General features: G+C 41.3%; 2 protein-coding genes across 2 annotated transcripts in view; both read right to left on the bottom strand.

The window, feature by feature from the left end:
- The window catches only part of LOC133571702 (major histocompatibility complex class I-related gene protein-like), a 110293-nt gene that overhangs the window by 46788 nt on the left and 38046 nt on the right, over positions 1-25459 (bottom strand). The window lies entirely within an intron of this gene.
- Positions 890-19014, bottom strand: LOC133612415 (major histocompatibility complex class I-related gene protein-like). Its single transcript, XM_061969807.1, has 7 exons — positions 18918-19014; positions 15786-16052; positions 4725-5003; positions 4336-4644; positions 3982-4077; positions 1295-1353; positions 890-925 (listed from the first exon to the last, which is right to left on the bottom strand). The coding sequence occupies exons 1-7, from the start codon at positions 19012-19014 to the stop codon at positions 890-892; spliced, it is 1143 nt and encodes a 380-aa protein (XP_061825791.1).

Raw genomic sequence — 25459 nt, 5'->3', positions numbered from 1 at the left:
TGTTTTCAATCTGTTCTGTCCAGCCACTCAGACAAATCATGTTGTTGATGGAGATGATCATATCTACTGTACAGATTTACTTTAGAAAAGTGTGGGATACTTATCTTACCTTATTTGTATTTGACTTCATTAAATGTTTGGGTAGAATTTTATCAAACAAAAACTAATTACTTTAATGTATTATATAAATTGTTCATAACTGTTTATTTTATGAAGGAATGTAGTTAATCGTAGAACCGGCATCTAATGTTATTAAAAAAAAGTATTGGTTTTGAATCGAGAATCAATTCTGAATCGAATCGTGTGGTGCCCAAAGATTCACAGCCCTACAAGTTTACATTTCTTTGTGCTATTTTCTTGCAAATGTAAGAGGTCATTAGCCCAATTATGGCTTTATAGATAAAAGTGTACCAATGCCTCAAATTTCAAGTAGAAAGATCTGGCCATCTTATGTGAGAGTACAACTCACAATGATGTGTCCTGGCTTTACCTTTGGTAGTAGATAATAAAGTTGTTCCTTTTTTTAAGTTACTGTCTGTATGTAAGAGCTGTAGAACGTTATGTTATCAATTTGACCCATTTTCTACCAGTTACTGCTATTAGCATGTAGCATTTCCCTCTTGGCTAGAATCCCCCCCTAGTGTTTGGGAGGTGCATAGCGTGTGGCCAATGAATTACAGAGCTGTGTAGGAAAACGAAAAGACATAATTACAAGTATCCAAGTGTTACAGTGCAAGTGACCCCACCAAAGGCAGCAAAAACATTTGATCGTAACTCGTTTTCTAAGACATTAAAAAAAACATTAAAAAAAGAGACCGTATAACACGAGGAGCAGTTTGATGATGAGCAAAGCACATCTCCTTCTCGTCTTCAAGTGTGACCACGCTCCTCAGTGGTCGCTCTGTGTCCCAGTGCTCAAAAGATCCTGGAGGAAAAGGATGACAGCACAAGAATCCAAGTGGAAATGTTAGCTGAAAGACGAGTTTGGATGCGTAAACGGTCCATGTGAGCTAGGCCTGGGCGATATGGCCTAAAAATAAAATCTCTGATTTTTTCACAAGAAAGTCGATTTACAGTCAGTTGTTCTAGGTGTGTTGCCGCAAATCTCAACTACTGACAACACTTTTCTTTTCTTTAGAACAACGTCTCGCTCTCGTTAGTGTTAGCATTAGCCATGTTTTGCTAGGTGTGAATCTCCGCTAAAGAAATGAGGGTGGAAGCTCCTCAGGACAAAACATATTTTAAATCTGCAACAAAAAACTCAAATATATCGGCAAAGTGTGAGCTAACTTACTGTGTTGCGACTGATTTCATCCATTGAGTTCTCTGAGCGCTCGGTACCATCGTCACCAGCTGTCAGACAAACACAAACACACCGTGACATCAACGCCTCACATTTTGTACCTTTACTTCTTTCCAAAGGTATGAAGAGTCCAGAACTTTTATGGTAGTCAGAATGCTAACGTAAGGGATCAAATACTCATGTTCCCCACTGTACATCTAGAAGGTGCATCTTCACTCGTATCAGATCTTTGATGTGTGACTCCATTGGTTGAGAAACATCAAGAAGCAGAGTGGTGCACTTCTACTTCCTGTCAAGAGTTAGATGTGTGACACGTTTACATTGCCTGCATGTCAGCAGGTAACGTGACTCGGGACAGGGTATCTTATCATCCATCCATTGCTACCGTACATTTTAATTAGGGCTATCAAACGATTAACATTTATATTTAAAATAAATTATGATTTTTCACATTTTGTCCATAGTTAACTCATAATTAATCAAGGTTAATCACAGATAGTTTATCAGCTTTAATAAGTCTACCTTACACCAGTGGTTTTCAAACTTATTTTCACTAAGTACCACCTCAGAAAACACTTGACTACCACCATAATAACCAGCATTGAAACACGGTAGCGTAGAAGAGGTTTTATTTAACAAGTATATTTTATATTTTTGGCCACTAACGTTCCACACAGTTTGAACAGTAACACTGTGTTTGAATATCAGTAAATAAAACACATCACGTCATTACAATATTTAATTGATTCTTTGGCGAACCACTAGATGAAGCCGTACGACAGCTTGAGAATCACTGCCTGAGAATCTAAACATAATTGTCAAGTTTTGAATACTATCAACATGGGACTGGATTTTTTTGTGTTTTTTTGCACGTTTGTTATACATTATGCTTTTTAAAACAGCTTAACACAAACACTTCACACATGTGCACCACTTCTGACACAGACACACATTTACTATAAATAACAATTATACTATAGCATAAAAAAGTGCCTGGGTCAACATGTCGGGTGTACTTTCCTTAGATTACCGTATAGTATCATTACTCCACAATACTGATCGGTCGCAGAATTAGGGGTGTTGACACCCATTTTGCAATTTCTGTGTAAAGTTTGTTGTTGGTCGTCGTGGGATGTGATGAGGACTCGGCTCACGGCGGCGGCAGATGGCTTCGGTCTTGTCGGGAGACCCTGCTGTGGGACTTTGGGTAACTTTGCCATTTAGTGTGCCCTTTTCTTTGTTTGTTTCTGCTCGGTCTTTGTTCCTGCAGCACCTGTGTGTTTTCCCGCACTTTCGGTGAGGGCTGACGGTCACACATCAGGCAAAGGGAAATAAAAAGTGCAGTTAAAGGAAATTATAGCGTTAACTAGTTACTTTCCCTTTAAATTTGACAGCTCTAATGTTCACCAATACTAGTACCAAAACTATCAGCTTCCAAAAGCGCCAGTTTCCGTCTCTGCTATACAGTAGGGTTGGTAACGATAAACCGGTTTGAGCGGATATACAGTTTGACAAGTGAGCGATTCGGTTGAGTCGGTAGCAGTCACCTCATTCGATCAGAATCAGCTGTGAATCTTTAGATTCATCGATTAACGGACCGGGTGTTGCACGAGACTATCAATCAGTTGACAGGGGGATGCCTCTGTATCAGCAGACTGGGGTGGTGGTTTCTCTTTTTAAAAAGAGGAACCAGAGGGTGTGTTCCAACTATCGTGGGATCACACTCCTCAGCCTTCCTGGTAAGAGGTGTACTTGAGAAGAGGTTACGTCGGCTAGTTAAACCTCGGATTGAAGAGGAGCATTGTGGTTTTCGTCCTGGTCGCGGAACTGTGGACCAATTCCTTAAGGGTGCATGGGTGTTTGCCCAATCAGTCTACATGTGTTTTGTAGACTTAGAGAAGGCATTCGTCCATGTCCCTTGGGAAGTCCTGATGAGAGTGCTCAAAGAGTATGGACATACCTCTATGACCAGTGTCAGAGCTTGGTCCGCATTGCCTGCAGTAAGTCGAACCCATTTCCAGTGAGGGTTGGACCCCGCCAGGGCTGCTCTTTGTCACAAATTCTGTTTACAACTTTTATGGACAGAATTTCTAGGCGCAGTCAGGGCGCTGAGGGGATTCGGTTTGGTGGCTGCAGGATTAGGTTTCTGCTTTTTGCGGATGATGTGGTCCTGCTGGCTTCATCTGGCCAGGATTTATGGCTCTCACTGGATTGGATTGCAGCTGAATGTGAAGCGACTGGGATGTAAATCAGCACTTCCGACTTTGAGTCCATGGTTCTCGCCCAGAAAAAGGTGGAGTGCCATCTGCGGGTTGGGGAGGAGATCCTGTCCCTAGTGGAGGACTTCAAGTACCTCTGGGGTTTTTTTTGTTCATGAGTGAGGGAAGAGTGGATTGTGATATCGACAGGCGAATCGGTGCAGCGTCTGCAGTGATGCGGACCCTGTATCGGTCCGTCGTGGTGAAAAGGCAGCTGAGCTGGAAGGCAAAGATTGACTTACCAGCTGGATCATAGTTTGCTGAAATGAAAGACAGACAAGATGACTTGGACTTTTGTCTTCACATCACCTTTCTATGTGAGAGTGTGTGCTCTCTCTTTGAGGATCTTGGAGTGTTTGTCGGCACCTTTGCAGACTGGAGGAAAGCACCAACTCACAAAAAAAGAAGTGTGTCCCTCACCTTGTTTGTTCTTGTGACGCACGGCGACTACAACAATGATGGCGAGGATCACTGCAACGACCGCCACCGTGGCGCCGACGGCGACCCACACATTGCCTGTTGAGAGCAAAAAAGCAGGAAGAGGAAACCTGAATGACTACTTTGCATACATGCTATCTAATGTCCAGCATTGTTCTTGTGACATGGGTCAATAATGGTTGAAGTTCTGATATAATATAGCTAATGTTCTTGATTTGAGGACGTAATAATTCAACTTAATGTATCGAATGCAGCTGAGATAGGCTCCAGCACTCCCCGCGACCCCGAGAGGGACAAGCGGTACAAAATGGATGTATGAAAGGGTGTCTTTCTCACCTTCATCGCTTGCGTTGCTCAGGATGCTTCTTCTCTCCAGCTTGGTGACCAGGTCGTCTTTGACACCAGACAGCTGAAACACACATTCGTACTTGTCCTCCACTTCGGCCGTCACCTCCACTTTCAGATCCACGGTCATCTGGAAGGTTCCATCAGGGTTGGGCAGCATTTCTCCGTGCACCACGTTCTCGTGGAGATCCTTGCCGTCTTTCCTCCAAAACAAAGCCGCACTGCTGGGGTAGAAACCTGTCGCGAAGCAGCTGACCGGAGAGGACGCCGTCTTCTGAAGTAGAAACACCTTTGGAAGCTCTGCATGGGAAAGAGTGTAGGTTGTAATGTTACTTATGTTCCTACAGGGGTGGGATATCAGTGTACATCATGTGGTTTACCTGTTCTCATTAGGACATCTCTACCAAAGTTCAGATACTTTTTCAAGTTATGAAAGCATATCTCAGTGTGGTAAAACTTCAAGTACTCCATAAGATCTCGGTCATAGTCCATTGTTTGTTTCATGGGGACGGCTTGTGGTTTTGCTGCAGTCCATGTCCACGTCTTGGTGTCTAACGCTAAAAAATCTTCTCCATCATAACTGAACTGTCTCCAACTCTTGATTTCATCAGTCTCATCATTCCATTCACAGCCTTTCATCTTCTGGTAAATGTGAAGACCTGTAAGAGTAACACAAAGTGTATAAAATGAAGTAAGCCCTCATCACCATCAACCCACGTGCACACATACACACTTGTGTCTTTAAGAGGTCATACTTTACTTTACAATTACCACACTTCCTTGTGTTCTACATTGCCTGTAATGATGGTGCTTTTTGTCAAACTTTGGATACATTTTGCTTTACAGACCAACTTCAAGCCCCTTTCTGAGTGTCTCTTGAAAACAAGTCGTTTTGGGGCCTGCCTACTTAGATGCACATGCGTATTGTCACAAAACATAACCAGAGACTTCTTACTTCTTCGGATGAAGCTGGAGGTCTGTATAGTGACCAGTGCCCTCATGTAACAAGCTTGCGTACGCACAAAAATTTGCCCTGACATTTGGCCTTTGTGCCCTCAAAAAGGTTGAGGACACGAAAGGACAAGTGGCCTTTCCCCTAAAATGACGACATTCCGGGCCTGGTCTTAACCTAAGTTATGTGTACACTACCTGCTCTCTCCTACACATCCCTTTATATTACTCCCCTTTAATTGGTTGTTATGTAAGTGTCTGACAGGTTATTAGTCGTTCTTTTACATATTGACGCACCAACATCTGGAATAGATACTCCTGCTCCAACATTGTCTGAAACTGGGTCCTTTGATCCGTCTGTATAAATATTCAGAAAACTATCGAATCTCATTTTCGCATACCTTTCAACCATGGACACTTCATCAGATTCGTTCCACCCTTTCCTTCTTTCTATCAATTCCATGTTTTCCCTTGGTCTTGGTAGAATCCAAACGAGTACATCTGCCCACACTGAAACTGGGCTGTACTGGCAGAGAGCTAGTGGGCAGCCTAGGACGCGGTAGGCTATTGTGGGTTGCTTTAGGTCTGTTCTAGTCTCTGGTCGGGCTATGTCCCACCCCAGCAGACGATGGTGTGGAGCACATGTACAGTATGTGGGTGTTGAAATTGTGTTTTTGTTCTGTTGTTTGTCGATGCATGGTCCAATCGGATGTGCGCAAAATAATTATTCATTAGGGCTGAGATTGATTCGATTAATTTCTTGGGGGTAACGATTCAATTCAGAAACAATTTTCGATAAAAAAAAACAACTGTTTTAATAACTTTGATTGCCAGTTCTATGATTAACTACATAAAATACATAAAAAGATCTTATATATTTTTATATTACTTAAAAGAAAACTGTTTTAAATAAAATTCTACCCAATCATTTAAATAAAGTTAAATACAAATAAGGCAACAATCCAACACATCTCTTTTGTAAAATAAATGTGTACAGCAGATATAGATCATCGACATCAACAATATGAATTTTTTTTATTTTTTTTAAATCTTATTATTTATTTGTGTGTGGCGTCGCGCGGGTCTCACTTCCTGTTGGGTGGGGTCCGTGCCCGTGTGGCCCGACCTTGCGCTGTGGGGTCTCTGTTGGTGACTTGATGTGGTGGCGGCGCAGCCCCCTTGTCTGGTCTGGATGCTGTGTCTCGGTTGTTTGGGCGGTGGTGTGTTTGTGTGGGTTTGGGTTGGGGTGGGGGGCCTTTTGGTTGGGGGGGGTGTTGGTGTCTCTTGTTTGCGTGTTGGCGTTCGGGCTGACTGGCGGGCTGGCGCCGGCTGGTCTCCGTGGTCCTGGTGGCGTGTGGTTGCTGGTCGCAGTTTTTTTTTTTTTTTTGATCGCTTTGATTTGATTGGCTGGTGCTGGCTGTCTGGGGTTATTGCGGCTGCTGTTTCTGCTGCCATTTGTTTGTGGTGTGGGCGCCCGTGGCTGCTGGGTCTGGTGCAAGGGTGTGGCTGATGTTGTGACTGGTGGCAGCGCGCGCGCGTGATGGCTGTCGGGGCTGACGAACTGTGTATATGTATGTATATGTGTGTGTGTGTATGTATGTATGTATATATATGTGTATGTGTACATATGTGTATGTATATGTATATATGTGTATGTGTGGGTATGTATACATGTATGTGTGTATGTGTATGTATGTATGTATGTATATTTCTGGGGGTACGCTCTGGGCCTGCCTGTCAGACGGGGGTCGACGCCTCAGGCTACTGCATCCGAACTGCGTGTCTGGAGCTCCTGGGTCCCGCTGTCCATCCCTTCCGGGTGCCCGTCTTGGTTGGGGCCTGTTGGGCCTAGTCCCTGCGTCTATTGTGGTAGCTTGGTGCTGCAAGGTATTCCGAGGTGCTGCGAGTCGGCCAGTTGCTGGGGTAGTGACCTTGTTTGTCAGCATGTCTGTGATCTTCTTTTAATTCTTTTTTTTAATTAATTTATTTATTTATTTATTTTTTTTTAATATATTTTATTAATATTATTTTTTAATTTTTCCCTTCCCTCAGGGGGGGGGCTCAGCGGGGAGGTTGCTGGTTGTTCCATCTCCATCGTTGGGGTCCCTGCGGGTGGGGTGGGTGGTTCCCGTGGCCCTGCGCCTGGGTGGTCCTGCGGCGGCCGATTTGGGTGGGGTGGCCGGGGGATGGCCTCGCCGCGCTCTCCGGGGGTGGTGGGTGGGCTCGTGGGGGCCCGGTTGCCGGTGGGGCGGGGGCGGTCTTCCCGTCCGGTTGCGGGGAGTCTCTGGGTCCCTCGGGCGGGGCGTCTCGCCTTTCTGCCCGTGTGGGGTGTGGTCTCTCGCTGGCTTGGGGTCTGGCTGTCCCCTGCTTTTCTCGTGCCCTGTCCTCTGCCGGGTGCGTCTGTCTGCGGCCTGCTGCTGGCCCTTGTGGGCGGTACGGTGGGCCGGGCTCTGGGGTTCCTGTCACTGGCCGGCTTGGCTGCGTGGGGGCGGTGGTCCCTGGTTCCCTGGGCACCACGCCTCCTGTTTGTGGGTTGGGCTCTCGGGGGTGATGGGGCCGTGCTCTGGCTCCCACGCACTCTGGGAGTCGAATGTATTGTACATGCAAATTCACATATGCTCACATACGTACATAGGTACCTACTAGAGATGCGCGGATAGGCAATTATTTCATCCGCAACCGCATCAGAAAGTCGTCAACCATCCGCAATCCACCCGATCTAACATTTGATCAGAACCGCAGCCGCCCGCACCCGTCCGTTGTTATATATCTAATATAGACGATGCAAGGCATTAGTGAGGTTATAAAGCTTTTGCCTGTTAAAGAAAGGAGACTGATCCAATGCAGCACAGACATTCGCGTGCCACGCTGTCACGACCCAGACGCACACCAGTGCGCAATCATATGGGAGCCGCGCTGAGCGCACCTCCAAGCGCGTCTCGCTGCCGGCGACGGCCGGGTATGAGCCCGACGCTCCCGTGCCATCCATTTTCAGGGCTAGTTGATTCGGCAGGTGGGTTGTTACACACTCCTTAGCGGGTTCCAACTTCCATGGCCACCGTCCTAGCTGCTGTCTATATCAACCAGGGTGAGCCCCACCCCTTTCGTGAGCGCACTGCGCGCGGAGTGACCCCTGTTACGCGCCCCCGGCAAGAGGGGTGGCGGGCAGGTAAGCTGCGCGGGCGGAGCGCGCGGAGTGACCCCTGTTACGAGCCCCCGGCCACGGGGGTGGCGGTAGGGTGACCATTTCCATGATACCAAAAAGGAGGACATTATGCGGCATATCAATAAATTACTTTGGTGTACATAGGACTCTGGTATACTCTTATTTATAGTACAATTTTGAGTGGTTTAAAGATGATGTTTGTGTGGCTGAATAGGAAAAAATATTAAAGTCAAGTGTTTGTTAACAGTATTTGTATTTATTCAATACATTGTGGTGTTCAAAAAGTGACCACTGAGATGAATCTTTTAAAGTGCAGAGTGCCACAAAGCATAACATGTGTGGACTTAAATATAGTTAACATATATAATTTTTAAAAAATGCCACAAAAATTTTCCCACATCAACATCAAGGCTGCTTGCTGCATATCTGGTTGCGTTATGCAGAATATGGGCCAAACAGTTTGCAGGGAGCACATCTTTTTGGCTCAGTTTCAGCTTCTGATACACTGTTATGTTTGCCACAATTGACACTGGCATTGTCTGCTGCATATGCAGACATGTTTTTCACCTCTAAGCCAGACATCTCAAGTTTTGCCAGCAGCTGGTTTGTTATGGCTTCTGACGTTTCGTTGCTGTGACTATAAAAATCCAACAGGACATGTTGGATGCCTTCATCAAAGTGAAAATACCTTACCACAATGGGAAAACACTTGTTTGTTCCTTTATTTGAGGCGTCGGTTGCTACGGAAAAGGGTAGGTTGTTTTCTTTTATGTAGTCGGTATGTTCCTGTACCGAATAGTGAGCGATGACGTTCTCGCACAATGCCTTGGCTCTTGTTCGGCCACAGGCCATCCCTTTAGCTGTGGGATAGTCACTGAAAATCTCCCGGTCCACTTTCATGCCACAGTCTAAACTTCTGTAGGACTGGTGATGCTTTACAGCAGTGGTTCTCAACCTTTTTTCAGTGATGTACCCCCTGTGAACATTTTTTTAATTCAAGTGCCCCCTAATCAGAGCAAAGCATTTTTGGTTGAAAAAAAGAGATAAAGAAGTAAAATACAACACTATGTCATCAGTTTCTGATTTATTAAATTGTATAACAGTGCAAAATATTGCTCATTTGTAGTGGTCTTTCTTAAACTATTTGGAAAAAAATATGTAAAATAACTAAAAACTTGTTGAAAAATAAACAAGTGATTCAATTATAAATAAAGATTTCTACACATAGAAGTAATCATCAACTTAAAGTGCCCTCTTTGGGGATTGTAATAGAGATCCACCTGGATTCAGGAACTTAATTCTAAACATTTCTTCACAAAAAAAGAAATCTTTAACATCAATATTTATGGAACATGTCTACAAAAAATCTAGCTGTCAACACTCAATATTGCATTGTTGCATTTCTTTTCACAGTTCTCTTTGACAGACATTTTAGTGAGGGTCAAACCATCATGGCATGGGGGAAACTCTGGGTTTATGGTAATGAATGGAATAGCCTACTTAATTTGATGTTCAGTTTATGAACTTACATTACATTACATACCCCCAGGGTACCATTTGAGAACCACTGCTTTACAGCATGGTACACCTTGCACAGCTCCGCAGCAGTTATCTTGTCATCCAGGGGCGACGAAACTTCATGAAAAAATGTCCTCATTGAAGAGGTACCTGCCGCATGTTTATTACCTTTAAGTTTATCCGTACCCGCATGCCGTTCAATTGCAGCTTTCCCCTGACTACTTACGTCGACATCACATCGACAAAGTGTGCAGAAGCTATGGAATGAGTCTCGGCTGCTTTTCGTTATAAATTTGTGCTCTTTTATCCATTCAGAATTAAACGAGGTCTTGCGTTTTGGCATGATGCTAACTTTCTGGCAATGTTATGCCGCAGCGGCACATGGACCCTTGTTTACTTTTTTAACCAATGATAAGCAGATTTGTATCCGACACAGCTCTTAGCCAATCATTTGATACGTTACTGCGTTGGGGGCATTTTTTACGGTCTTTGATTGGCTATCGCGCTGCAGCCCAGCAAAGATGAAAAAACTCCGCTCTTTAAGCCTAGTGCCTCAAAAAGGAGGACAAATACGTGTCCGGCTTGAAGCTGCGCCAGACGCCGGACAGGGCATTAAAAATCCGGACTGTCCGGCCTAAATCCGGACACCTGGTCACCCTCGGTGGCGGGCAGGTAAGCTGCTTACCTGCTGCGCGTGACGCCGGCCGCGGCGAAGGCGGACGAGGCGGGGTGTCGGTGCGGTGGGCGCGGTGGTGACCCTGGACTTGCGTCGGGCCCTTCTCGCGGATCGCCTCAGCTACGGCTCCCGGTGGGGCCCTCTCGGGGGAAGGGGCCTCGGTCCCGGACCCCGGCGAGGCGTCCCTTCTCCGCTCCGTAAAAGTGTCCATCTCTTTTTTTTTTTTCTTCTGTTGTGGCATATGCTGCAGGTGCCTGCTCGTTTTTCGTATGTGGGTAACAACATTTAACTATGTATATATATTTCCGAATTGGTTTAACTGCCACCCGCCTGAATCTATTTAAAATCTAATTTTTTTTTATTTCAACCACCCGACCCGACCCAATCCGCGGATAAAATCAATTTTTTTTTTATTTCATCCGCCCGATCCGCGGATAATCCGCGGACTCCGCGGTTGTGCCCGCAAACCGCGCATCTCTAGTACCTACGCTCCCACATACATACACAAATACAGTACATATTTACCTACCTAATGTTCGTACATCCACACGCACATTCAATATACAAACATACACATACACATACTGTACATATACATTCACTGTACAAACACATATACACATTCTGTACATATACATTCACTGTACAAACACATATACACATTCTGTACATATACATTCATTGTACAAACACATATACACATTCTGTACATATACAAGTACATATGCATACTTACACTCATGCACATAATCACGTTTCATCAAACATATATTAACGTTGTTGCCCTAGGGTAAACTGGGTGTAACACATGGCACACTGACAAAGCTTAACCTATTGTGACTATAACAATCTACAAGGTTAATGTAGGTTGCTTCTCTTTCTCCCCCTCCATTTGTCTGCATTCTTTCGTATCTCAAGTTATCATTACGTATATGTATTGTTGCATTTAAACAACTGTATTGTTGATAATAAAGGTAAATTATTGGTATTGTTCATTATCAATAGCGCTATTTCTATTGGTATTTGTATTGATCCATTTGTAGTGTAATAATGCTCATTGTCATTTCTGTATTATTTTTTATTTTTCGCTAACTGCTTATTTGCTATTACTTTTACCATCATATTTGTACATGTCATATTTGCTGATGTTGCTCTATTGTTGTTGTTGTTGTTGTTTGCTGTTGTTGTTTTTGTCTCTCTGTCTAATCCCCCTCTTGTCCCCACAATTTCCCCCTCTGTCTTCTTTTTTTTCTCTTTCTATCCCCTCCTGCTCCGGCCCGGCTGCACTAAATGATAATATAAATACATTTGATAAAGTCAAATACAAATAAGGCAACAAGAGAAGTATCCTACACTTCTCTTTTGTAAAGTAAATCTGAACAGCCGACATGGGCATCTACATCAACTATATGATTTGCCTGAGAAGCTGGACAGGACACACAAAAAAAACAAAAAAAAACAATATGATTTGTCTGAATGGCTGTACAGGAAAAATAAAATGACAATGACATTTTTAAAAATAAATTTTTAGTCGCCACCTCATCTGTGATGAGGTGGCGACTTGTCCAGGGTGTACCCCGCCTTCCGCCCGATTGTAGCTGAGATAGGCTCCAGCGCCCCCCGCGACCCCAAAGGGAATAAGCGGTAGAAAATGGATGGATGGATGGATTTTTGATTATTTTTTTAATCGATTAAGAATCATTACAAATAAGAATCGCAATTAATCTAAACTTTTTTTTTTTTTTTTTGACACCCCTATTATTTACTGCTTATTTTTTGTTTTTCCAGTGTGATTTAGTTTTGTGGCTGTATGTAGAAATGGCACCATTGAAGTGCCAGCTGGTTGCATCAGCTCTGCGCTCTTTCTTGTCTTTTGTGTTCTGTGATGTTTCCGTCTTGTTTTCGTGTGTTTTAACCTATAATTTGTGAATTTTTTGTATCTGCACTACTACCACATAATTTCCTCATTGTGGGATGAATAAATCTATCCTTTTTGTTGCTGGTTGTTCTACCCCTGAACCCTTTCATTTTGACTATTTTGCTTCTCCTTCTGCCAACAGGTGTTGTCATTCTTCCAAAAAAGGAAGGTACAGTTGTGTTCAAAATAATAGCAGTCCCACATCACTAGCAAGATAAATCACTGTTTTTGTTGGAAATTCAATTTCTACACTGCAAGTACCGTATTTTCCGCACCATAAGGCGCCCTGGGTTATAAGCCGCGCCTTCAATGAACGGCATATTTCAAAACTTTGTCCACCAATAAGCCGCCCGGTGTTGTAAGCCGCATCTAACTGCGCTAAAGGAATGTCAAAAAAACAGTCAGATAGGTCAGTCAAACTTTAATAATATATTAAAAACCAGCGTTCTAACAACTCTGTTCACTCCCAAAATGTACGCAAATGTGCAATCACAAACATACGTATATCAACATGGACAGAGCTGCGTGAAAAAAGCCACCCGGCCTCTTCGCGTAAACTTAAACTTACCTTAACCACTCGCACATCTTTTCTTCATCCATCCCTTCGAGTTAGCTTTTATGATGACGCCGGCTGGAAAGGTCTCTTTTGGCAAGGTCTTCCTTTTGAATATCACCATGGGTGGAAGTTTCTGGCCATTAGCATGGCAAGCTAGAACCACAGTGAAGGATGACTTCTCATTCCCTGTGGTGCGAATATTCACCGTACGTGCTCCCGTTGTATCCACAGTGCGGTTCACAGGAATATCAGTTGCTGTGAAATAGTAATCCGTGTGCGGATGGAGAGATTGCGTCTTTTCATGAACCGGATCCCTGACGCTTAGTAGGAGCCATTTTGTGGTCTTTACAGATGTAAACACACAAAGGAAATGAAACGTACGGTGATATCCGCGTGCTTTTTCTTCTTCTACGCGGGCGGGTGGTTGCTTACAGTAGAAGAAGAAGCGCTTCCTGTTCTATGGGGGCGGGTGCTTACCTTGGCGGTTGCTTGCGTAGAAGAAGAAGCGCTTCCTGTTCTACCGGGAAAAAAGATGGCGGCTGTTTACCGAAGTTGCGAGACCGAAACTTTATGAAAATGAATCTTAATATTTATCCATATATAAAGCGCACCGGGTTATAAGGCGCACTGTCAGCTTTTGAGAAAATTTGTGGTTTTTAGGTGCGCCTTATAGTGCGGAAAATACGGTAAGTTTCTGGAAGGTTTAGTAAAGGTATAGAAAACCAACAGACCCAACAGGCATGACGTGCATGCTGCTGATTCTGTGAAACTGAATCATTTACTGAAAGGAGCGTGTTCAAAAAAATAGCTTTGCTGAGTTCAATTAGTGAGGTCATTGATTATGTGAAAAAAAAAAGGTGTTAAACATCCATCCATCCATCCATCCATCCATCCATCCATCCATCCATCCATTTCCTACCGCTTATTCCCTTCGGGGTCGCGGGGGGCGCTGGAGCCTATCTCAGCTACAATCGGGCGGAAGGCGGGGTACACCCTGGACAAGTCGCCACCTTATCGCAGGTGTTAAACAGGTGGCCCTTATTTAAGGATCAAGGCAACTGACGCTGCATATGCTGGCTGTGCATTTGTCCTTGAAAAACCGAGTAAAATGGGTCGTTCAAGACACTGTTCAGAAGAAGAGCGTTCTTTGATTAAGAAATTAATAAAAGAGGGGAACACCTATAAAGAAGTGCAATAAATGATAGGCTGTTCAGCTAAAATGATATCAAACACTTTAAAATGGCATCCAAAACCAGAAAGGCGAGGAAGAAAAAGAAAAACGACTATTCGAATGGATCGGAGAAAACCCAAAGTGGAAAAGGCTCAGCCAATGATCAGCTCCAGGAGGATCAAAGAAGATCTAAGATTGCCTGTGAGTACTGTAACAATCAGACCACGTCTATGCGAAGCCAAGCTACCAGCAAGAAGCCCCCGCAAAGTCCCATTGTTACAAAAAAGACGTGCTGAAGTGGTTACAATTTGCCAAAGAACACATTGACTGGCCTAAAAAGAAATGACGTAGTATTTTGTGGACAGATGAAAGTAAGATTGTTCTTTTTGGGTCTAAGGGCCACAGACAGTTTGTCCGATGTCCTGCAAACACTGAATTCAAGCCCCAGTACACAGTGAAGACGGTGGAGCATGGTGGTGCAAGCATCATGATATGGGGATGTGTCTCGTACTATGGTGTCGGTCCTATTTATCGCATACCAGGGATCATGGATCAGTTTGAGTACATCAGAATACTGGAAGAAGTCATGTTGCCGTATGCTGAAGAGGAAATGCCCTTGAAATGGGTGTTTTAACAAGACAATGACTCCAAACACACCAGTAAGCGAGCAAAATCATGGTTCCAGACGAACAGAATTCAAGTAATGGAGTGGCCAGCACAATCCCCGGACCTTAATCCCATTGAAAACTTGTGGGCTGACATAAAAAATGCTGTTAATGAGGCAAAATCAAGAAATGCAAAGAAATTGTGGAACGTAGTACAATTGTCCTGGGCTGCAATACCTTTTGACCGGTGCCAGAAGTTTGTTGACTCTATGTGCCACAGATGTCATGCAGTTATCAGAAACTGTGGTTATGCAACTAAATATTAGTTCATGTCAATCAGGAAAGTTGAATCTGCAAGCATTTTTTAGTTTATACAGTACATATGAGTTTTGTAAAGAAAGATGTTAACACTGCTATTTTTTTGTTTTATATTTCTTGACTTTCTGTAAAATATTATCAAATTCAATTACTTTTTTCCAATTTTCTGGCTTTGAAGTAGAATGTGCAGTGTCCCCAATGCATTTGTGTTCATTAAAATACAATTTATTTTAAGAATTTTGAGGTTTACTCACCTTTTTAAACACACTGCCATTATTATGAACATAACTACCACACCCGATCATGCTTTTCAAAGGTTTCATTTAGGCGAACAAGCAGGACAAAATACCTGCAGTGCCACACTGTACAATGTCCCTGCTCGCAACACACAAATTACGAAAAAAACAAACCATTAATAGATGCAAGACAAGTGAGTTTTGATAACTTCAGCCATCTAAGTGTCAGTCATGTGTTTTTTCTACATCATTATGGATGCCCACAGACAAGGTATCAGTGCAGTAATGTGTGTTTATTTTAGTTTATCAAATATTTATGAACAAACCTTCAGTGTGGTTGAAGCTCTTCTGTAAACTTTCCAAGTCCTCTTTGTCCTTCAATTCAGTCTGAATACCTAAATATGTCTGATACAAAAAGTGCTCTGGTTCCACTGTTGTAAATTTCTTCATCCATTCTTCTTTGGCTTCTGCTTTCCTTGTGTTGCTGTCATAGTGACCGATCTCAATGTCATCAATATAAGCCACGACCACATAATCTGGGAAGTTTGTAACTTGAGAGGACACAGTGTGGAAATACTTGAGCGAGTAAGTCACTGAGAGAAAAACAAAACAGGATGAGAATTGTATCTTTTTTAAATATCAACAATCTTGTAATATGAATATTTATGTCAACTCTGCCACAGTTGGGAAAAATTCCAAAACAAGTGCAGTTCCCCTTTAAGACCCATCGTTCATAATCATGAGGGACAATAACTTTTCTTTTTTTTAGGATTTTAAAGATGATACAAAACGCTTGAAAGATACAGCTAATCGGACTCACAGCTGTAGCCTTCAAAGCCCTCTAAAACAGTGGTCTTGCACCATGGACTGGTTTAATGTAGGCATTTATTTTCAGGGACCGGCTTTCCGCTTGTGCCAGATAAACACAGCAAAAATAGGTGCATGAAAAATACAAGTCACTGTAACGCTGAATTAGTGGGAGCCCTGGGCTTGTTTCTTTGCAATGAGACCCCTTGCAGACTGCAGATGGAAATCAGCCTTTGGCTACAATCTGTCACATTTATATTTGATATGTTCATTAATGTGCATTGTATCATGTCACAAAGTTAAAGCAAATATCAACTTTCTATGGAGTTTTATTGTATATCTATAAACAACCTTATTGGTGTGTCCAGACGAACAGGCGAAAGTTAACACGGAGAATATGCAGTCGTTTATAAATTATTTAATGTTTCTCTGCGGACCGGTACCGGTCCCCGGACCTGTGGTTGGGGACCACTGCTCTAAAACAACTTCAAAACCCTTTATCAGTGTTTTATATACACAGTGCAAGTATATATATATATATATATATATATATATATATATATATATATATATATATATATATATATATATAATGTATGTAATGGAAATAACAGACATATTCATAACAATATGTAATACGTTCAATATTTACCGTATTTTGGTCATTTTAATCATTGCCCGGACTGATTTTGTCCGCGCATTTATTTCCGTTTCCATTGCAATGCACGTTCAACTTCTGGCAACAAATGTGTGTTTGTCTTCTAATCATGACAGAATTGATAAAAGACAACAGAGACAACTATTTTTGAACAAATGAGAACAACTTTATCATTTCTAATCTGAATATACTGAGGAGGAAGTGCTGCTTAGAGAAGCGAGCACAAAGGAAGGGTGAAACGTTGGAGCAGACGGAACCCGATAGAGTGAGTTTGGCGTGACTTGACGCTGTAAATTTCGACATAAATGAAGTGCTTACCCAAAATAAACCGAACAAAACGTCCCTGGCCAGCTGAACCAAACGCACAAATGTCCATCGAGTGAGTCACTATAATATTGATCATGATACACGCAGCACGTCATGTGTGTTATTACAACTACACTGTCTTTCTAGCTGTGTACAAACAACATGAAATAATACTTTACAAATACTGTAATATGATTGTTCATGTTTTTCACTCAGTACAGATTGGTGTCCTACTGCAGTGTTGTGTATTACAAACTCAAAAGTGTTTTGTGTTGACATAGAAGCTAGCTTATCTCTTGCCATGGTTAGCTTTTACGGCTTATACCATAGCATGGCGATGTGTTAGTACGCTAGAAAAAAAGAGTTCTTCAGTGTTCGCTCTTACAATAACAAAGTTGCTGCAGCTTGGTTATTATACACATTACAGAACGTAAATTAAAGTATTGTTGACAGTTTTTGAATGTATTTTTAAAGTGATTTAGAGGAAGAATGGATTCTTCCCATTAGCTGCATTGCTAGCCAACAAGAACAAGCTGATTTTTACATGTTAGACTGCAATAAAAAACGTGTGTCTTCTTGTCTCTCATAATGATTGTGATCGATAGGCAAAATTCTAAAAAAAAAAAAAAAGTGCAGTTCCCCTTTAAAGTAAACACAAAAAAACTGCATGATATCACAGAAAATACATTATTTGTATACATATGTAGTGCATATCATTGTTTATTTATTATTTGTTTATATTCCCTTTAAAAAAGAAACCAAAAAAAGGGACTAAAATGCACTTGTTCATAACCATTCATGTTGGGTCAAAGTAAACAATGTCAACAATAGTCATGAAAATAAAAACAGTGTCACAATAGGTGTCAATTTATTAAATGATTTTGGAATATTAGAATGGACTTACCAGGCAGTCCGCGGTGTATTTGCACAGTTAGCATTGATACCAAAAGCAAGTTCATGATCTGCTGTCACAAGTGCAGAATGAAAATATTTGTTAGTTAGCAACTTAGCGAGACAAAGAAAGTGACAAACTTACCTGGCGATCGTTGTTGTTACAACTGTACACCTGAGCAAATGACAATTCACTTCCTCAATGTGTTCACATCTGGTAATGTGAAGGAGTTCTCTCGTGACGCAATAAACTGTAATGTAATGTGACTTAAAGACACTCGCCCTACTTGGAGAGTATTGAACTTTGCTTCATGTAGGGTAGGAGCCAGAAATGATCATAATCAGAGTCAGCTTTATTGGCTTTATTGCTTCGTTCTTATCTGTAGTGTAAAGTTCAAATTTGAATGACAATAAAAAGGAAGCCTAAGTCTAAAAATGTTTAACACACAAGGATTCTGACTTGGTATGCTGTGTATGGCGTCACATTAGTGCCAAAAATCCAAGCGCATAAAAACTGTTATCGCGCGCTGATCCTTCCCAGCACTCTTTAAAAAAAAATCTCTGGGAAAAGGAGACAATCTTTTCCCCCAGATGTAAAAAAAAAGGGCACAGTACAAAATCTTTTTTGATGCAGTTTTACCTGGTAAATAAACATATTGAGAAGACTCCAAAAGCAGCAGAGGAACTGCAACTGTTACAGGCAGGGATGGGACGGCGGCCCATTAATGTAACAGAGGATGCAGATCATTTATGGGTAACGTGTAACATGCTATAGCATTAACATGTGTTCTCACACTCCCCTCCACCTCTCTCTCTCTCCTCAGTCCCTCTTCTTTGCTCTCTCTCTCTCTCTCTGTGTGAGCGTTCCCACCCTGGTCATGTACGGTAGCCATGCCAGCCATAGATTTAGATAAACACTATAACATGATTTTAACCCTGGACTTTATAAATATTAATCAGATATAATGGATACACACACAAAACAAGGCATGTATCTTAAATCATTATTTATATATAAAACATTTAATTGTTCCATGTATGTTACACTAGTAAGTTCTAGTGTCATAGCTAAATACATAACAGTGAAATATAGTCTATGTATTTATTAAAGATACAAACATCAGTACCTTTATATATCTATGTTCTCTGAACTAGGAGTTGTTTAGAGATGAAGGTTATTTCATACCACATAAACACAATACAGGGTAATACAAAATGTGGCCCAAATAAATAAGACAACAAACACCATAATCACATCTTTCAGCCAGAACTGGTCCACCAGCAATAACATCCAACCATAACATTATTTTATATTTTCACTTCTTCTTGAACATTTGTTTTCTAATTTATGGAATTTCTTTTGATTCAGCCATAAAATTAATGAAATAATCTTTGAATTTTGTTTTTAAAATGTTAAAAATAGCCTTCTAAGAATGTATTCTGAAACAGTTTAAAATAATCAGAGAACTGACTGACTAACACTGACCCTACACAACTATGTTGCAGAATTAAGTCTTTTTTTTTTAAGCGAAAGAGGTCATTTCAACAGGTACAACATCCTATGTCATATCTACATGTAATAAGATTTGTAACAAGGCAAACCGTTTGTAAATTGGTCGAAAATGGAGCAAGTTATGGTAATTTAATTAGTACATGTACCATTGACATCAATGTAATGATTGAGGCCAGCTGTCCGAGGTAAGATGGCTACAACGTTGCTACACTGGAGAATGATTGGTTATATGAAAAATGCTCAGAGCCAATCAGAAAGGAGGGGCCGTCGAAGCATACCCCGCCCCCAAAGTGCCAAAAAGAAACATGACTGCGCGAGGAGAGATGCCAGGAGTACACAGAGTGCACAGACCGAGACGGCGCACGCGCGGTGCGCAAAAGGGTGTCGCGCGCGCGGACGAAGTGGAGAATCAGCGTGCGATAACAGTTTTTATGCGCTTGGATTTTTGGCACTAATGTGACGCCATAGCTGTGCTCTCTTCTTCAATGTTAAACAATAATATTAAGAAAGAACTAAAAATACAAACAAGTACTTAAATAACTAATATGTGCAAGGCATTACTTTATTTACGTGCCATTACTTTATTTACGTGCCTCCTTGAACTAGTGCCCTGGTTACCATGGCAACCGCACCTGTCAATCAATGTTAAGTTGAGGTTTGAACCCGCCCATTTTTCCGCTACAGTTGACTCCATTCCCTCAACAAGTCACTTCCTGTATGGACTAGCTAGCAACATGCCAGCTTAGCTATGACAATAACGCCATTTGTTGTTTAGGATTGTGTTGTTAGCCGCGTAATGTGTCTTTGATGGGAATGTACACACCTAAGAGGGCGGATAAGTCAGACTAACAAGTAAAATAAAAACAAGACTGTGGACGACAGGAATGAGGAAACAACCTAACTAGACGCCACTTTGACGGCGCTAAGTGAAAGTAAAAACACAAAGTGACAGCAGATTCTCACCTGAGCCCAAAGTTCGGCTTGGTTCTTGATTTGAAGAAACAAGGTGGCAGCCTCTTCCCTGCGTTCCTTCCTACCTGTACCTGACTCTCACCTACTGGCCTCGCCCACTAGCACTGCTAGTGGGCGAGGCCTGGTCGAGGAAAAACCCTGCTAGTCTAGCAGGGTTGTTCTTCTTCTTCCTCTTCCTTTTTTACGGTGATTGGCATCCAACTTAATGGTGCATTACTGCCACCTTCTGCTCTGGAGTGTGGGTCAGACACTTTCTTTAAGAAGTAGAAAAAGAAAACAACAGACTGCTACGCTCCCGCAAACTGTGATGCTTTTTCGCCCTAAAAATGGAGGATTTGATTTCTAAAATAAGGAATTTTTCAAGACTGGACTTTCAGTCAAAGCAAGAAGTCATTAATACTGGGAGACCAACGCCAGAGCTGCCAGATTTGATTCAAACTTTTGGGGTCAGAGGACAGAAAATAACACGTTCATTTCAAAAAGATTGGTATACTGGAAAAGAATGACTTTTACTACAAAAAAAACATATTTATTGCTTTCCCTACCTTTCATTTTCAACGAGTGACCGTGTTTGGACCCAAATGGCATATACTGATCTGAAAAACCTGCCAAGAAGCCTCGAAAAATATGAAAGCTTGTCTGCCCACATTCAAGGTCAGATTTCTTTCAAAACGTTCAGAATATCACGTATTGATCTGGCTCTAAATGAACAACAGAGACTAAATATCAGCATCCACAATGCCAATGTAAAGGAAAAACCTGATAAACGCCACTTGCTTTTGGGGGAAACAGGAGGTTGCATTTCGTGGCAATTATCTCAATTGAGAAGGAGAAACTTTCAAAACTCAAAGAAAAAGAGAAAAAGGAGGACTTCTACAACAAAGTCATAGTGTTAGAATAATCATGTATAAGTTATCACACAACTCTTATGCTTAAAGGCCGTTGCTATGGTTATTATCAATTGTGCTGAAGTTGTACTTTTCTATCTGTGCAAAGGCACACAACTTGTAATCTTCCATTGCGAGTTGTCTCGTATCAGCAGTTTGTTTCCAGACCCTGCCTGCTGACAGCCAAGGACGGACATCGAGTACCTCAACGCAGATAAAACAGAGACAGAAATCACGAGTGTCAGCACATTTCCATTCTGAATAATCATGTATTGTGTCTACTGGGGCTGCTTGCATTACCCCTCCCTTCAGAAGCAGCCTCAGTGATGTTAACTAGGGACCTCCCGAATAAATAGAGGAGCACGTGGGACTGTACCTTAGAGCGTAGGGTGGAACTGCAACTGAGTGTGCAGCCCAATACGTCTCTCCTCATGAGCAAAATACAACTCTGTCTCTGCTTGATTCCTTGCTTCTTGTCTCGTTTAATAGATAGTTTGGTGTTTGAACCTGACATATAGAGATCTTCGTCCAGAAGGAAAGGCGAATGGACTTCATTTACAAGTAAAGGTAAGATAAACTGTCTAGTGCAGGGGTCCCCAAACTACGGCCTGCGGGCCCGATGCGGCCCGCCATAGTCCAACATCCGGCCCGCGTGAAGTCCTAAGGTCTAAAAAAATAAAAACAATTATTATTATCATTATTATTTTTTAAATATATATATATATTTTTTTTAATCTTTCCTTTCTAATCCATTTTCCACCGCTTGTTACTCTCGGTGTCTCCTAGCCGCTCAGGCTTATTATATTGTCTAAAAATGCATTTTCCCATCGATAACGTGACATCATTGCGCTTGCGCCGCAGTGTCGAGCGAGCATGCAGCAAGTGCGCGCTCTTTCAGTCAATTAGTGCTTGAGGAATATATTATATTTATATTTACAGCCCGGACCCCGGCCTAATTGTTTTAACCCAAGTCAAAAAGTTTGGGGACCCCTGGTCTAACTGTGTTAATTGTGTGCCAAGTGTGTTGAAATGTTTTATTCTAGCATCTTACTGTGTGTTTTTGTGATTTTAAGCCGATGCCATTGCATCATGCTGTAATGTTTGTAGATTTGACTTGTGAGTCAGTGACTTAGCATCATACTGTATGTTGTAAATCTGATTGGGGGTCAGTGGCTCCCCAACCTCAAACCTCACTGCACGTCACTGAAATCTAGCATTTATAAATCTATGTAGAGTAAAGCAGCTCTAACAGTGTAGTTAAAAGTGGCTGTTAAGTCATTCCTGCCAGCAGTATGGAGGTCAACTCTACATTGTGTCAATCAGCAGTTGCCACTTTGATCCTAAATTTGGCGACTTTCAAATCCTCTTGGCGTCTTTACTCAATTAAACAATGCAGAACAAAAGTGATTCAAATCAAAACAAATACAAATCAACAGAAGAATGTTCGTTTGCATTTCGCATCAAATTTAGCTTCTTTTTTTTTAACTCCCTTTTTATCGCTCCTATGAGACGATGATGTCATCTAGCGACTTCTGGCGACTTTTACAACAGCCAATAGCTACTCTCCTTACTGAGGAGGTCATGACACTGTTCAGCACCAGACGTCCTCCAGCACCGCCTCACCATTTCCACCATGTGGAGCCAAATTCAAGTGAGTAAGGTTGATATTCCAATGCTTGTATTCTTCTTTAATTAGTTATTTTCTCACTAAGCAGGGTTTTACAGTATGATTGATGTTGATTATGAACGTGTTCAAACATGTACTGTCGAGTGACATTGTCTAGTTTTATGCTAGCAGTGCAGCAGCAATATTTATGTCTTCATTCAGGTAACTTTCACCCATATAACTAACTGTGTGTTTATTGTGCTTGTTACTAGTGATCATTTCACCCATATAACTAACTAACTGTGTGTTTATTGTGTCTGCTACTAGTGATCATTTCACCCATATAACTAACTGTGTTTATTGTGTTTGCTACTAGTGAACATTTCACCCATATAACGAACTAACTGTGTGTTTATTGTGCTTGTTACTAGTGATCATTTCCCCCATATAACTAACTAACTGTGTGTTTATTGTGTCTGCTACTAGTGAACATTTCACCCATATAACTAACTAACTGTGTTTATTGTGTCTGCTACTAGTGAACATTTCACCCATATAACTAACTAACTGTGTGTTTATTGTTTCTGCTACTAGTGATCATTTCACCCATATAACCAACTGTGTGTTTATTGTGCTTGTTACTAGTGATAATTTGACCCATATAACTAACTGTGTTTATTGTGCTTGCTACTAGTGATAATTTCACCCATGTAACTAACTGTGTTTATTGTGTCTGCTACTAGTGATAATTTCACCCATATAACTAACTGTGTTTATTGTGCTTGCTACTAGTGATCATTTCACCCGTATAACTAACTAACTATGTGTTTATTGTGTACTACTAATGATCATTTCACCCATGTAACTAACTAACTGTGTGTTTATTGTTTCTGCTACTAGTGATCATTTCACCCATATAACTAACTGTGTGTTTATTGCGCTTGTTACTAGTGATCATTTCACCCATATAACTAACTGTGTGTTTATTGTGCTTGTTACTAGTGATAATTTCACCCATATAACTAACTAACTGTGTGTTTATTGTTTCTGCTACTAGTGATTATTTCACCCATATAACTGTGTGTTTATTGTGCTTGTTACTAGTGATCATTTCCCCCATATAACTAACTAACTGTGTGTTTATTGTGTCTGCTACTAGTGAACATTTCACCCATATAACTAACTAACTGTGTGTTTATTGTTTCTGCTACTAGTGATCATTTCACCCATATAACCAACTGTGTGTTTATTGTGCTTGTTACTAGTGATAATTTGACCCATATAACTAACTGTGTTTATTGTGCTTGCTACTAGTGATAATTTCACCCATGTAACTAACTGTGTTTATTGTGTCTGCTACTAGTGATAATTTCACCCATATAACTAACTGTGTTTATTGTGCTTGCTACTAGTGATCATTTCACCCGTATAACTAACTAACTATGTGTTTATTGTGTACTACTAATGATCATTTCACCCATGTAACTAACTAACTGTGTGTTTATTGTTTCTGCTACTAGTGATCATTTCACCCATATAACTAACTGTGTGTTTATTGCGCTTGTTACTAGTGATCATTTCACCCATATAACTAACTGTGTGTTTATTGTGCTTGTTACTAGTGATAATTTCACCCATATAACTAACTAACTGTGTGTTTATTGTTTCTGCTACTAGTGATTATTTCACCCATATAACTGTGTGTTTATTGTGCTTGTTACTAGTGATCATTTCACCCATATAACTAACTAACTGTGTGTTTATTGTTTCTGCTACTAGTGATCATTTCACCCATATAACTAACTGTGTGTTTATTGTGTCTGCTACTAGTGATCATTTTACCCATATAACTAACTAACTGTGTGTTCATTGTGCTTTGTTACTAGTGATCATTTCACCCATATAACTACCTGTTTATTGTGCTTGTTACTAGTGATCATTTCACCCATATAACTAACTGTGTTTATTGTGCTTGCTACTACTGATCATTTCACCCATATAACTAACTAACTGTGTGTTTATTGTGTCTGCTACTAGTGATCATTTTACCCATATAACTAACTGTTTATTGTGCTTGTTACTAGTGATCATTTCACCCATATAACTAACTGTGTTTATTGTGCTTGCTACTAGTAATCATTTTACCCATATAACTAACTGTGTGTTTATTGTGCTTGTTACTAGTGTTAATTTCACCCATATAACTAACTGTGTGTTTATTGTGTCTGCTACTAGTGATCATTTCACCCATATAACTAACTAACTGTGTGTTTATTGTGTTTGCTACTAGTGATCATGTTGCCACCTGTCTTATGGCATAGTTTTAACAAGTAAATGGTCGTTTGTTTAGTATGCTAATG

The sequence above is a fragment of the Nerophis lumbriciformis genome, linkage group LG01, assembly GCF_033978685.3.
Source record: "Nerophis lumbriciformis linkage group LG01, RoL_Nlum_v2.1, whole genome shotgun sequence".
In the NCBI taxonomy this organism is placed as follows: domain Eukaryota; kingdom Metazoa; phylum Chordata; class Actinopteri; order Syngnathiformes; family Syngnathidae; genus Nerophis; species Nerophis lumbriciformis.
Note: the sequence above shows the minus strand (reverse complement) of the source record. Positions and strands in the feature narration are given on the sequence as shown.

Bases quoted from the DNA above. Each gene is read 5' to 3' on its own strand.
- LOC133612415 (XM_061969807.1), bottom strand. From the start codon at position 19,014: ATGGCTACCGTACATGACCAGGGTGGGAACGCTCACACAGAGAGAGAG. The intron at 4,078-4,335 runs GTGAGAAAGACA...TGCTCTCAACAG, and splicing joins GAGCAACGCAAGCGATGAAG to GCAATGTGTGGGTCGCCGTC. The intron at 926-1,294 runs GTAAGTTAGCTC...CTTTTCCTCCAG, and splicing joins ATGAAATCAGTCGCAACACA to GATCTTTTGAGCACTGGGAC.